Source organism: Podarcis liolepis (assembly GCF_965112155.1).
Source record: "Podarcis liolepis genome assembly, chromosome: 10".
In the NCBI taxonomy this organism is placed as follows: Eukaryota; Metazoa; Chordata; class Lepidosauria; order Squamata; family Lacertidae; genus Podarcis; species Podarcis liolepis.
Genome location: NC_139562.1, coordinates 12,578,690 through 12,592,578, shown reverse-complemented (window position 1 = coordinate 12,592,578; position 13,889 = coordinate 12,578,690). Strand labels below are relative to the sequence as shown.

The 13,889-nt window shown below is 44.8% G+C and overlaps 1 protein-coding gene across 16 annotated transcripts in view; it reads left to right on the top strand.

Annotated features, from left to right (window-relative positions):
- The window catches only part of ABCC9 (ATP binding cassette subfamily C member 9), a 93,541-nt gene that overhangs the window by 15,049 nt on the left and 64,603 nt on the right, over nt 1-13,889 (top strand). For all 16 annotated transcript variants that reach the window (XM_083460935.1, XM_083460923.1, XM_083460922.1 and 13 more), the window contains 6 exons: nt 1,706-1,954; nt 2,530-2,688; nt 5,188-5,343; nt 8,219-8,353; nt 9,558-9,720; nt 12,409-12,449. In XM_083460935.1, the coding sequence (XP_083317061.1) occupies nt 1,706-1,954; nt 2,530-2,688; nt 5,188-5,343; nt 8,219-8,353; nt 9,558-9,720; nt 12,409-12,449 (903 nt within the window). The remainder of the gene's footprint in view (nt 1-1,705; nt 1,955-2,529; nt 2,689-5,187; nt 5,344-8,218; nt 8,354-9,557; nt 9,721-12,408; nt 12,450-13,889) is intronic.

Sequence of the window (13,889 nt, the reverse complement as noted above, 5' to 3'; positions counted from 1 at the left end):
TTGATATCCCGCTTTATCACTACCCTAAGGAGTCTCAAAGCGGCTAACATTCTCCTTTCCCTTCCTCCCCCACAACAAACACTCTGTGAGGTGAGTGGGGCTGAGAGACTTCAGAGAAGTGTGACCAGCCCAAGGTCACCCAGCAGCTGCATGTGGAGGAGAGGGGAATCGAACCTGGTTCACCAGATTACGAGTCCACTGCTCTTAACCACTACACCACACTGACTCTCCAGTAGTAGTAGTAGTAACATTTATAGCCATTGTTTAGTCCACCCGTACCTGCTGCCTGTCAATTTCACCTACAGCAAAATCAGAGGTAAATTTATTCCACATTTGCCCTTTCGAGGCCTTCATTGCTTTTGAATGTGTCCAGACCCCACCAGCCCTACCTTTAGGGAAATTGAGGAAGCTGCCTTAGGCGGCAGAAATGAGGGGTGGGCAGTGGCAGTGACATGCTGGAGATCAAAGCTGTCCTTGGATGTGAAAGGGTTACACTGTTGCCTGTGTAGAAGTGTGAATAAATATTCATTAATAACCAAATATTCCTAAGGATGTCTGCATAGGATGTATGTTTTGAGTTGCTTTCATCATGGTTTATTGTCAGTCTCCTCCATGGCTTCTCCATCTGGCCTCCAGGCTTCTCCATCTGGCCCTCAGGACTCTCCTGAGCCTCACCTGCTTTACGCACTGTCCCTCTTCATGCCCCAAGTGTTTTTGCCTGGCTGGAACATGTCCTTGAACTCTGATAATGTTTCTTGCTTGCTTCATGGAAGATGAGGGGTGTGTGTGCGTGCACAGAAGCTACCTTACTGTACAAACATAAAGCTATCATTGCTCCTCCCACTTTTGCCTCTGACCCTGCCCACCGCTGGCACGCAGCCCCCAGAACGTTGCCATGAAGAGAATGGGGCCCTCGCAGCAAAAAATAAAAATATAAAAATATAAAAAAATAAAAAAGGTTTTCCCCACCCCTGCTTTAAATGAAAGCAGCTCGAATCAACGAGTTGATTCATGAGCTGAAATCAGCAAGAAAAGCAACAAGTTTAAATAGATGATTTAAATCTGGTTTTCCGTTGATATTTCTTCACATTTCCCAAGCAATGGTGCAAATCAGACAGAACGTGAATACAGTGGTTAAGTACTTAATTCGTTCCAGAGGTCCGTTCTTAACCTGAAACTGTTCTTAACCTGAGACATCACTTTAGCTAATGGGGCCTCCTGCTGCTGCCATGCCGCCGCTGCATGATTTCTGTTCTCATCCTGAAGCAAAGTTCTTAACCTGAGGTACTATTTCTGGGTTAGCGGAGTCTGTAACCTGAAGCGTATGTAACCTGAAGTGTATGTAACCCGAGGTACCACTGTATCCATATTTGCGGAAACAGTCATGCTGGTTCTTCGTTTACGTAGAAAAGCCCCTTTATCTCAACGTACCCTGTATTGATTCAGTTTTAGAGATTGATTGTAGGACAAACATGCTTCTGTTCGGGTTGTTTCGTGTAAGTTGATTTATTTTTAGAAGAGAAACATAGCAGTATCCTCACAAGGAAAAAAAGAGTTTTATTTATTTTGAAAATTTGCATCCATCCTATTTAATGCTCTATTGTTTTTAACACTCGATTGGAAGCCGCCCAGAGTGGCTGGGGAAACTCAGCCAGATGGGCGGGGTATAAATAATAAATTATTATTATTATTATTTCTTTCTCAGAAAAAAGTGGAGGACAAGCCAAACCGCAAGCCTTCCATCTGGCTTGCCATGTATCGCGCCTTCGGGCGGCCAATCCTTCTGAGCAGTACCTTCCGTTACTTAGCCGATCTGTTGGGGTTTGCTGGACCGCTCTGTATTTCCGGCATCGTTATGAGTTTTTCTAACGAGACTGAAGACGACATTCTCATGACCAATGCAACGTCTGCAAACTACACTGCCTTAACCTCTGGAGCTATTTACCCAGTTAGAGTAAGTAAAATTAGAGTATATTTTTTAGGGAGATGGCTTGTTGGTCCTCAGTTGGTTATTGTTTATGGGACCTAAAATTTAGGTGATAGGGGAAGGAAGTATCATTTGTTTGTGTGTGGAAGTATCATTTGAATAGGCTTTTCCTTTTTAAACAGACCAAGTCGAGACATTTGATACCCTGGTTTGTAAGAAGCACTTATACCAAAACTTTCCCAATCCATATGTCACAGGAAACTATGGTTTAACAAATCATGAATGAAACAGGGGGAGGTAGGGTGTGTGTGTGTGTTTCTTCAACCAACAAACTATTGTTTATCAGAGACTCCAGAATTATTTTAGTCTTCTTATTTTTAACTGTGCTTTTTCTTTTTGATACTTTAGAGAAAAATTGTAGTTTTTTCTTAGCAATTATTGTTTATTCACATTCACGTTTATGCGTTTTTTCCAGGTGAATTGCCTGAGGCCTTATTTAATTGGGTGACAGCTAATTATTATTATTTTCATTTCCTTGCTGTTTGGTTAGACCGCCAATATTTTTTCTTAGTTTAAACAATCTCTTTCGTTTTGCTCCGTAGAATTCTACAGATCCGTTCCTCACTTCAACCAATTTCCTCAAAACCGCCTATGTCCTGGCAGTTCTCCTCTTCCTGGCCCTCATCCTGCAAAGGACCTTTCTCCAGGCCTCCTACTATGTTACCATAGAAACAGGCATCAATCTACGAGGGGCTTTGCTGGTAAATAAAGGCATTACTCCACAGGCTGTGAAACGGCTTGGTCAAGGCTTCAAAGTATCCATACTTTGGCCTAATTGGACCAGGAGGATTGGGGCAGATTTGATAAAAAGTGTTTGGCTGTTTGGATGACATTAAGGAGTCTCTCCAGTGTCCTTTGTACCTGATAGCAGTGGCAAAGTACCTGTTTACATCTTGCTTCATCCCACCCTTCTTCCATCATAGTGCCTGGTTGGCGTTGACTCACAACAGGGCCTTCTTGGTGGCAGCTCCTTGTTTATAGGATGCCCTCCCATGTAACATGCATCTGGTCCCTCATTAATAGCATTCCAGAGAAATTGTAAAACATTACTGTTCACTCAGGCACTTGAGGGCTAAAATACATTGTCTGGTAATCTTGACATCATTAACTGTTTTAAAATATGTTTTCTAATGTTTATAGGGTTAAAAAATTATGTTTACTGTTTTGGTGTTTGGGTGTTTCATACCTTGGTCTCCTTTGGGAGGAATGACAGGATAGAGATTTTAAAGAAATAATATTTGAATCAGGCATCCCCAAGTCCGGCCCTCCAGATGTTTTGGGACTACAATTCCCATCATCCTTGACCACTGGTCCTGTTAGCTAGGGATGATGGGAGTTGTAGTCCAAAACCAGCTGGGGATGCCTGATTTGAATCATGGAGCCAGCTATATAGGTCTGTCCTACCAAGTGGTATCAGGCTTTTAAAATTGAACTGGGCAGAAGTCTTGCCATCCCTTAGCCGCAACCCCACCTTCAAACAACATTTTGTCCCCCACAAAGGTTGTGGGGGAGGGATATTGTTGACTTTCAAGGGCAATGAGAGAATGTAACTTGCACTACTTTCAGATTCACTTACGTTTTTATGAGGTGGCTGCGAGTAGTTGTATTTTTTTCTTTTTCTTTTTATAAGCTTTGGCACACTTCCTCTTCAGAGGAGCCCTGTCACATTCCTGGGCCGTAGGAATGCCACTGCATCAAAATGAAACATCGTTCCCATGCCCAGTCTGGCCCAGAAATGTTGCAAGGCTGTTCTGAGGAGAGGAACCTCGGCCTGAAGCAGTGGCAAGTCTTTTTTTTTCAGGATTGAAAAGAAAGAGAGAGGGGTACAGAAAAACACCCACAATTCATAAATCTGTAATGAACCCCCTCCCAGACTGTCTTGTGACATTTGCCCCCTACAGATTGATGCTGAGGGAAGGTTTCTCCCCACCAGCAAATGATGCCGAAATTCGGCGCCCCCTGTCTCTCATGCTCCATCCTAAAGCAGAGTTACGGCGCTCCCTTCAGCACCCCCAAGGTTCCATGCTTAGTATGACCAAACCAGCAGCACTCCCCAAATCTGCCTCCGATTCCTCCTCTGGTCACTGATTTGGATACACCATCTGACTGCCTCCAGGCGCTGTGGTCATCTGCAAGAGATACCCAAACAGCGAGGTTGATGTTGCTAACCTTCATGTCTTGTTTGCAGACATCTTTGTAGCGTAGAGTTCGTCTGCCAATGGGCCTAGGGCCTTGAGCCAGCTCCTTGTGGAGCACATCCCTAGGGATCATGTACTTTTATTCCTGTAGAATGGGGATTAATGGCAGGACGTCAAAAGCGGATTTTATGAGCCCTTATGGTTGCTAAGAGACTTATACAGCAATACCCACGATCTATTGCAGGCAGCCTTTGCTACATTTGAACATATTTCAGTTTTGTGTGGATATTTCTCTGGACATTTGGAGGGCTTCTTTCTACTTACACATTTAACTAAACACAATACTGATAGTTATTGTATTTAGATTGTGAATTGATGGTGGTATTTTTGTTGTTGTTGTTGTTAGTCTCATGTCAGGCTTTGGGGAATCAGCTTCCTCACCCTGTGGCAGTAGAAAAGAGATCAAATGAAAGGAATGCCTTACCAGTTAGAATCTTTACTAATCACAGTGAGAGAACAAAGAACCCGTCTCCTAGAAATGGCGGTGCTCCCAATTAAGGCCTACACCCCCTCCGTCCCTATTAATCCATGTCACTCCTACGTCTTGTAATCTGAGCTTGTACCCTCTGTGCTTTCTGTTCTGACACTTTCTGAGCTTTTCAAGACTTTGGAGAAGGGGGGTGGATGCTATCCAGAGACTGTCAATCTGTTAACTCTCTCTCTTCCGGTGTTTCTTCTGCTAGCTGTTCCCCATCCAGTATTTCCCAGCTTCTGCCTTCAGAACTATGCCCCTCTGCAAACCACTGTTCTAAATCTATACTGTCCTCCTGCTCCTGGGAAGATTCAGGATCAGGATCAGGGGGAAGGTGTGGCTCCCACCATTCCTCCTCAGTACGGTCCCTGACATCTCAGTATCATTTATATACTATTTTTTTTCACTTTATGGTCTTAAATGTTTTTCTCCTCCTTTTTTCCTTCATTAAATATGCAAACAAATAATAACAATTTAAAGAAAAGGAATGTATACCACCCACCAACATTTTGCCCCGCTTCTTTCCACAGGCAATGATCTATAATAAGATGCTGAGACTTTCCACATCCAACCTGTCCATGGGAGAGATGACTCTGGGACAGATCAATAACTTGGTCGCCATTGAAACTAATCAACTGATGTGGTTCCTTTTCCTGTGTCCCAACCTATGGGCTATGCCCGTTCAGGTAGAGCATCGAAGTAAGGGACTGATTTTTGGAAGACGCAACAGATTTCATTTCATTCATTGCAAAAAACCACACCCACACAACTTTACTGAATCTTAAAGAATGACGGAGCCTTAAGGGAGGGATCAAAGCTCAGGGTTAGAGCACATGGATGGATGGAGATGCTTCTGGGTTCAATTCTTGGCATCACCAGTTAAAGCAGAGGATGAGATTCCCATGCCCCTCCAGATGTTGCTTGTCTACAACTCTCATCATGCACGACTCTTTATTTTGCTGGATTTGGCAAAATTCGTATACTGCTTGATTGTAACAAAACATCTGGGCTGCTTACAAGAAATACTGGGAGGAATTAAATGCAGTGCTATGTTAAAGTCCTTTAGCAGTGTACTACCTGTGCTAGTGGAATGGTTTGCACAAGAGAATGTGCCAGGAGCTAGCATGGTCCTCACAACAGGTTGCACATCCCACTTCTTCTAACGCAACCGTTGCACTTGGTTTCATATTGCACAACTGTTATTACTGCCCCTTAAAGGTAAAGGGACCCCTGACCATTTAGGTCCAGTCATGGCCGACTCTGGGGTTGCGGTGCTCATCTCGCTTTATTGGCCGAGGGAGCCGGCGTACAGCTTCCGGGTCAGGTGGCCAGCATGACTAAGCCGCTTCTGGCGAACCAGAGCAGTGCACGGAAACGGCGTTTACCTTCCCGCCGGAGCGGCACCTATTTATCTACTTGCACTTTGACGTGCTTTCAAACTGCTAGGTTGGCAGGAGCAGGGACCGAGCAACGGGAGCTCACCCCGTTGCAGGGATTTGAACAGCCAGCCTTCTGATCGGAAAGTCCTAGGCTCTGTGGTTTAACCCACAGCGCTACCCGCATCCCATTATTGCCCCTTAGGCTAGCCCTTGTACTGGCGGACAGGGAAGGTTGAATCTGGATCATTAAAATGATAAATAAGAATAGTTTAAACCAAAAAAATCTGAAGAAGTATGCATGCACACAAAAGCTTATACCAAGAACAAACATAGTTGGTCTCTAAGGTGCTACTGGACAATTTTTTTATTTAGTTGAAACCAAGTACCATATTTTTCGTTCTATAAGACGCACCAGACCACAAGACACACCTAGCTTTTGGAGGAGGAAAACAAGAAAAAAAATATTCTGAATCCCAGAAGCCAGAACAGCAAGAGGGATCGCTGCGCAGTGAAAGCAGCGATCCCTCTTGCTGTTCTGGCTTCTGGGATAGCTGCGCAGCCTGCATTCACTCCATAAGACGCACACACATTTCCCCTTACTTTTTAGGAGGGGGAAAAGTGAGTCTTATAGAGCAAGAAATATGGTAATTGAAAACATTTTTTAAAAAATGATTAAAACCAACAGAAAACTGAAAAGAGATTAAAGAGACATCAGCACCTATGTGTCTGGATAGGCTGCCTAGGCAAAAATGTCTTAAGCAGGTGCTGCAAAGGCATCTGCCTGGTGTCAATTGGCAGGGAGTTCCAATGTGTAGCTGCCGCCACACTAAATGAATGATTTACTGCAAATGGTATAAGGCAATCTTGCAAGTAAACTAGTCCCAAGCTGTTGAGGACTTCCTGCAGTTTTACTATGCAGCTGTTAAGCATGCTAGCGGGTGCGAGAAAACTTTGCAGTTATCCCAGTGACAAATTGGTAACCAGTGTAGATCTCTGAGCAGAGATGTTACATGCTGAGAGGGCATCGCTTCTGTCAGCAACCGTGCTGCAGCATTCTGCACTAGCTGCAGTTTCCAGATCAAGTGCAAAGGGAGCCCCACACAAAGGGCATTGCAGTTATCCTTTGGCCATGCTGGGTGGGGCAGATGGAGTAGGAACCCCAAAACAGCTGGAGGGCCACAGGTTTGCCCTCTGCCCTGAATCCCTCCCCCTACCCTAATTTCAGGTAGCAGGGTGGGGGGAAACCTCCTCTGCCAGAGATCTCGGATAGCCACCACAAGGCAGAGCAATTAATACTACAGCCACGTTTACCCCATACATTCAAAACACTATGATACCACTTAAAACTGTCATGGCTTCCCCCAAAGAATTCTGGGAGCTGTCTTATGTGAAGGGTGCTGAGGGTTGTTTTGAGGCCCCTATTCACCTTGTACAACTGCAATTGCCAGAGTGGCCTAACAATAAATCCATATTTACAGGGAATTTGGGGAATCGTAGCTCTGGGCGGACCTAATAGCTCTCAGCACCCTTAAACAAACTTCAGCTCCCAGAATCCTCTGGGGGAAGCCATGACTGTTTAAAGCAATATCATAGTGCTTTAAATGTATGGAGTGAACATACATTAGTAAGGTAAGGTAAAGGACCCCTGGACGGTTAAGTCCAGTCAAAGGTGACTATGGGATTGTGGTGCTCATCTTGCTTTCAGACCGAGGGAGCTGGTGTTTGTCCACAGACAGCTTTCCAGGTCATGTGGCTAGCAGGACTAAACCACTTCTGGCACAACGGAACACCGTAACGGAAAGCAGAACTCATGGAAACGTTGTTTACCTTCCTGCCACAGCAGTACCTATTTATCTACTTGCACTGGCATGCTTTCAAACTGCTAGGTTGGCAGGAGCTGGGACAGAGCAACAGGAACTCACCCCATCGCGGGGATTTGAACCGCCGACCTTATGATCGGCAAGCCCAAGAGGCTCAGTGGTTTAGACCACAGCACCACCCGTGTCTGACTTAGTATGACTTAGTAGCCTTTGTTACACACCCTTTACAGTTAAGCATTATGCAGCATATTTTGAATTTGGCAGCTTCACCTTTAGGTCATCTCATACAGGTTTGTGCAATGAACTACAGAACTGGCAATGTTTTCAAAGTCTTCTCTCCCTTCACCCCCCCTTTTTTGTAGATTATCATGGGGGTGATCCTGCTCTACAACTTACTTGGCCAGAGTGCCTTGGTCGGCGCTGCTGTCATTGTATTGCTGGCTCCAATACAATATTTCATAGCGACAAAGTTGGCCGAGGCTCAGAAGAGCACGCTTGTAAGTTGTTTTTCCACACATGAGACTTGGCAGCTATTTAAAGCACGCGACTGGAGTGGTAACACACTGGAGTTTTGTGCCTGGCTACTGTACTCTGTTGGATGTAGCTCAGTCAGCAGAGCATGAGACTCTTAACCTCAAGGTCAAGAGTTCGAGCCCCAGGTTGGGCAAAAGCTTCCTACATTGCAGGAGGTTAGGCTCGATGACCATGGGGACCTTCCAACTCTATGGCTGTATGTTGCTTAACAGAGTGGCTGGGGAAACCCAGCCAGATGGGCGGAGTATAAATAATAGCATTATTATTATTATTATTATTATTATTATTATTATTATTATTAACAACTAAACTGACACTCATGGCTTTGTTGCTCCATAATACTGTCAGGAGCTTGTCCTACCATCGAGTAGGACCCCATGGTTTCTTAAACCATGATTAGCATGGTGTGTGAAGATGGCCCAGGAGCTTAACTGTGGTTTATTTATTACCAACAAGCCACAGTTTCTTTATTGATGCACAAACCTTAGTTTCTGTCAATTATGTCTTGGTGTTAAGTCTGAACTCAGCACCCTGCCTTAACCATGGTTTGACTTTCAAACCCCAGACATTATTATTATCATCAACATCACCATCTTTGTTTAGATGGGCACTTAGTGGTTTCAGATCAACCAAAGGAACAGTGATATAACTGACTACAGTCAAACCTTGGCTCCCGAACGCCTCCATTTGGAACGTTTCGGCTCCCGAATGCCGAAAACCCAGAAGGAAATGCTCTGGTTTTCGAATGTTTTTTCGGAAGCTGAACGTCTGACGCGGCTTCCGCTTGAGTGCAGGAAGCTCCTGCAACCAATCAGAAGCCGTGCCTCAGTTGGCGAACATTTTCGGAAGCTGAACAGGCTTCCGGAATGGATTACGTTTGACAACCAAGGTTTGACTGTACCATAATTCTTGCATCAAAAACTATTGAACTGATTTGAAAATGTGGCAGCCCCTGATGTTTCAGCTGATCTTCAAACCATGGTTTTGAGGATCAGCAACACATTACGGGCTCTCAGTCTCTCCCCTCTCTACCCTGCGGCCTCACTTTGCAGTTTGGCAAGATCCATAGTTTGCTAAAATATTATTTATTATTTATTTGCATTTCTTTATATGGGTGGTTTAATGCTCTTTCCCCCTTTTCTCCCTCCATTTTCCATCGATGGAAAGGATTACTCCACAGAGAGGCTGAAGAAAACCAATGAAATACTGAAAGGGATCAAGCTTTTAAAGCTGTACGCCTGGGAGCACATATTCTGCAGAAGCGTAGAAGAAACAAGGGTGAAGGAGCTTACGAGCCTCAAAACCTTTGCTCTGTACACATCTCTCTCCAGTAAGTATATATCCTTGAGTGTGGCAGGCTGGCTGGAAGGCCACCATCTCATTGTTTGACCCTCCTCCCTTTTTGTCCAAAGACCAACGCAAAAACAGCAGCGCACAAAATAAAATAAATGCTTTTTTAAAAGCACACACATGCCACATATACCGTATTTTTCGCCCCATAGGACGCACTTTTCCCCCTCCAAAAATGAAGGGGAAATGTGTGTGCGTCCTCTGGGGCGAATGCAGGCTTTCGCTGAAGCCTGGAGAGCGAGAGGCATCGGTGCGCACCGACCCCTCTCGCTCTCCAGGCTTCAGGAAGCTATCCGCAAGCCTTGCAAGCCCGGTGGGAGTTCCCGCGGGCTCACAAGGCTTGCGGGCAGCAGCCTGCAGCCCCCGCGAGTGTCCGCAAGCCTTGCACGCCCAGCAGGAGGTCCCGCCAGGTGCACGAGGCTTTGGGCAGCAGCCTGTCACCCGAAGCACGGGGAGCCCTCCGGAGGGTGCCCCGTGCTTCGGGCAGGTGAGCGCAAGGCTTGGGGTGGCAGCCAGGGCGGGGGGGGGGGAATAATTTTTTTTTATTCATTTCCCCCCCAAAAAACGAGGTGCGTCCTATGGGCCGGTGCACCCTATAGGACGAAAAATACGGTACTATAAAATACAAAAGTCACTTGTTCCCACAAGCAGTAGTGATGGCTATCAACAACAACAACAACGTTCTATTATTTGTACCCTGCTCATCTAACTGGGTTGCCCCAGCTACTCTGGGCTGCTCCTGGCATGTACAAAAACATAACAAAACATTAAACTTTAAAAACTTCCCTATACAGGGCTGTCTTCAGGTGTCTTCAAAAGGTTGTATAATTGTTTATTTCCTTGACAACTGGTGGGACGGTGTTTCATAGGGTGGGTGCCACTACCAAGAAGGCCCTCTGCCTTGTTTCCTGTAACCTCACTTCTTGCCGTGAGGGAAGTGCCAGAAGGCCCTCAGAGCTGGATGGCAGTGTCTGGGCAGAATGGTAGAGGCTTCCTTCACGTATACTGGGCCGAGGCCATTTAGGACTTTAAAGGTCAGCACCAGCACTTTGAATTGTGCTCGCAAACATACTGGGAGCCGATGTAGGTCTTTCAAGACAGTGTTATATAGTCTCAGAGGTTGCTCCCAGTCACCAGTCTAACTGCCGCATTCTGGAGTAGTTGTGGTTTCTGGGTCACCTTCAAAGGTAGCCCCACGTAGAGCACATTGCAGTAGTCCAAGTGGGAGATAACCAGAGGACGCACCACTCTGGCGAGACAGTGGGCAGGCAGGTAGGGTCTCAGCCAGCGTACCAGATGGACCTGGCTTTTAAAGAGTGGTTACTAGCCACAAGGGCTATATTTTACCTCCAGTGTTGGAAGCCACATGTCTCTGAATACCAGTAGCTGAAAATCACAGGTGGGAAGAGTGCTGTAAACACCCCGAACCTTCTTGCAAGCCACCCAGAGGCACCTGGTTGGCCACTGTGATAACAGGATGCTGGAATAGACAGATCTCCGGCTTCAAAAAGCGGGCTCTTCTCATGGTCTTATAGAGCCACTAGAGGCAGCACCTGCCACAAAAACTGCCCACATCCATGGGCACCTTCAACACAGACCTGCACCAAACTGCTCTGAAGGTTGCAGGCCTCCAGAGTCTCTGTTGTCATCTGTGAAATGTTGCAAAGTAACAAGAGCCCAGCTGGATGAGATCAAAAAAGACCCTTCTCGCCCAGTATCCTGCTTTCCACAGTGACCACCCAGATGTTTGTGGGAAGCCATCAGGCAGGCCATGATTTCAGTAGCGCCCTTTGACTGACATTCATCATAATTGGTGGTCATTCCTAGTTTTAGGTCCGCCAGTTAAACATTATTATTATTTTAGCTGATTAGGGAGCTCCAAGGCAGATAATTGAATTATTGTACTTCCTGCATGTGGCTTCTGATCCTGATTTTACAAGACTGGGAAGGCTATCCCCCGGGGCCTGCAGGGGCAATTGTCTTTCTCCCTCTGCCCATTCCCAGGATTCAGTCACCTCTCCATTCCCAACCTTAGCAGAGAGACGGAAGAGAGATCACACGCAGCAGAGCAGGTCCCGTTTCCCACAAGATGAGCTTCCAGCATCTCTACGTTTTCTTTATCTTCCAAGATGGGAAAAAAAGCCTTGTGAAGCTTCCAAGTTTATGAAACTTGGCCGAGGGGGAAATGATTTCCTGACCTCCTGTTGCCTTTCTCATACCCTGGGACAAGCACGACAAGTTCTCTCCAAATAATCTTCTAACCTTCCTTATTAAGCTTGTTGACATCCATTAGTTTACATTAACAATCACACGCAGCATCTATGGGCAGCTGATATAGCAGAGTTTGTTTATTTTTTTTAATGGCCTTTGATTTAGGTTAGCATAACTTCAGCAATTTAAATAATTCCCTTTTCCCCACCAAGCCAACATTTTTAACTGTGCAATACAACCCGTCAATTCTTTCGGGAATATGTTCCCCAGCTCAGTAAAATACACAAACCGTAATATTTCCAAGTATGTTTTCATTTGACAGGAAAAGCTCCCCCCCCCAACCTCCAATTAAGGAGTTGTCCAGGCAGGAAATAATCTTAAGGCAAACATCTATAGTATAGTTCAGACATTGACAAATGTTGCTGTGTATAATTCATGGTTGTGCTTGTTTCCACAGTTTTTATGAATGCAGCTATACCAATTGCAGCTGTTCTTGCGGTAAGAATTAAATTTTTTGGGGGGGGGGTGAATGTTGGGTGGTTTATTAAGCAAACTTTTAAATTAGCTGTAGACATACAGAAGAATGAAGTGCTAGATTTTTGAGGTGGTAGAGTAGACTGTATTATTTCAGACAGCAGGGCAGATGTCCCCTTGAACGTTCCCAGATGTAAAACATCATCATCAACAACAACAATTTACGGAGAAAGATTCTAACTAGAGATGACAAATCACTTACCACACAATACTGTCCTGAGATTAGTTCAGGATTTTTCTGAAATTGCTTGGAAGAAAATGGAAAACCTCCAAAAAATATTCTCAAGCCATGTGAGGGCTGGGATACGTGTTGCCAAGCATACCTCCTACCTGTATTTCTACAGTGGTTCTCAAACTTAATCCGTTCCAAAACCAAAGCGTTCCAAAACCAAGGCGCGCTTTCCCATAGAAAGTAATGCAAAATGGATTAATCCATTCCAGACTTTTAAAAACAACCCCTAAAACAGCAATTTAACATGAATTTTACTATCTAACTAGACCATTGATTCATAAAATGAAAGCAATAATCAATGTACTGTACTATAAAATAAATGACAGTATTGTAGATGATAAAAATTAAAATTCAATACTTTTCATACCTGCACTGATGATAGTCATTGTTTGGATGGAGAGCTTTTATCCATTTCTGCAGCCACACAATCAATCAATCAATCAATCAATCAGTAGCTGAACTGGGTTCCACACAGTCACAAAAACAAATTAACTGAAAAAGCCTCAAAAACAAAAACACAAAATAAATTGCAAAAACAAAAGCGCCAAACTTAATCCGTTCTGGAAGTCTGTTTGACTTCTGAAATGTTTGAAAACCAAGACACAGCTTCTGAGTGGTGCAGGTGCCCCGGAAATAATAGCTGACAGCCGCATTGGACGTTCAGTTTCCAAAAAAGATTCAAAAATCAGAACACTTGCTTCTGGGTTTTCGGCGTTTGAGAACCAAGGCGTTTGAGAACCAAGGTACCACTGTATTTGTATCAGTTGTCCAGGAGCAGCAGCAGCAGTGGCAACAGGACACCTGTTTACCTGTTTAGGATACTTACACAGTGGTACCCAACCTTTTTTTGGGCCATGCCCCACCTAAGCATCTCTAAAATCCTGATCCACCTCCACCCGTGACATATAATTTTTATTATTCAAAAAGTGAACTATTCATGTGGAGGAAGCCTAAAAGGCCATTAACTGTAAATAACTCATTCTCGAATTGCCCCCATTAAAAATCAAATTGCCCCACTGTGGGGCGTGTGCCCCAAGTTGGAAACCATGGGGTACTTGCATCTCACTTAATAGCCCTGAGAACTCCTTGCCTGTTGATATCAGGCAGCTGCCTTCACGTCATTCTTTTCAGAGCCTGCTGAAGATATTTTTATTTGGCAAGCCTACCCAGAT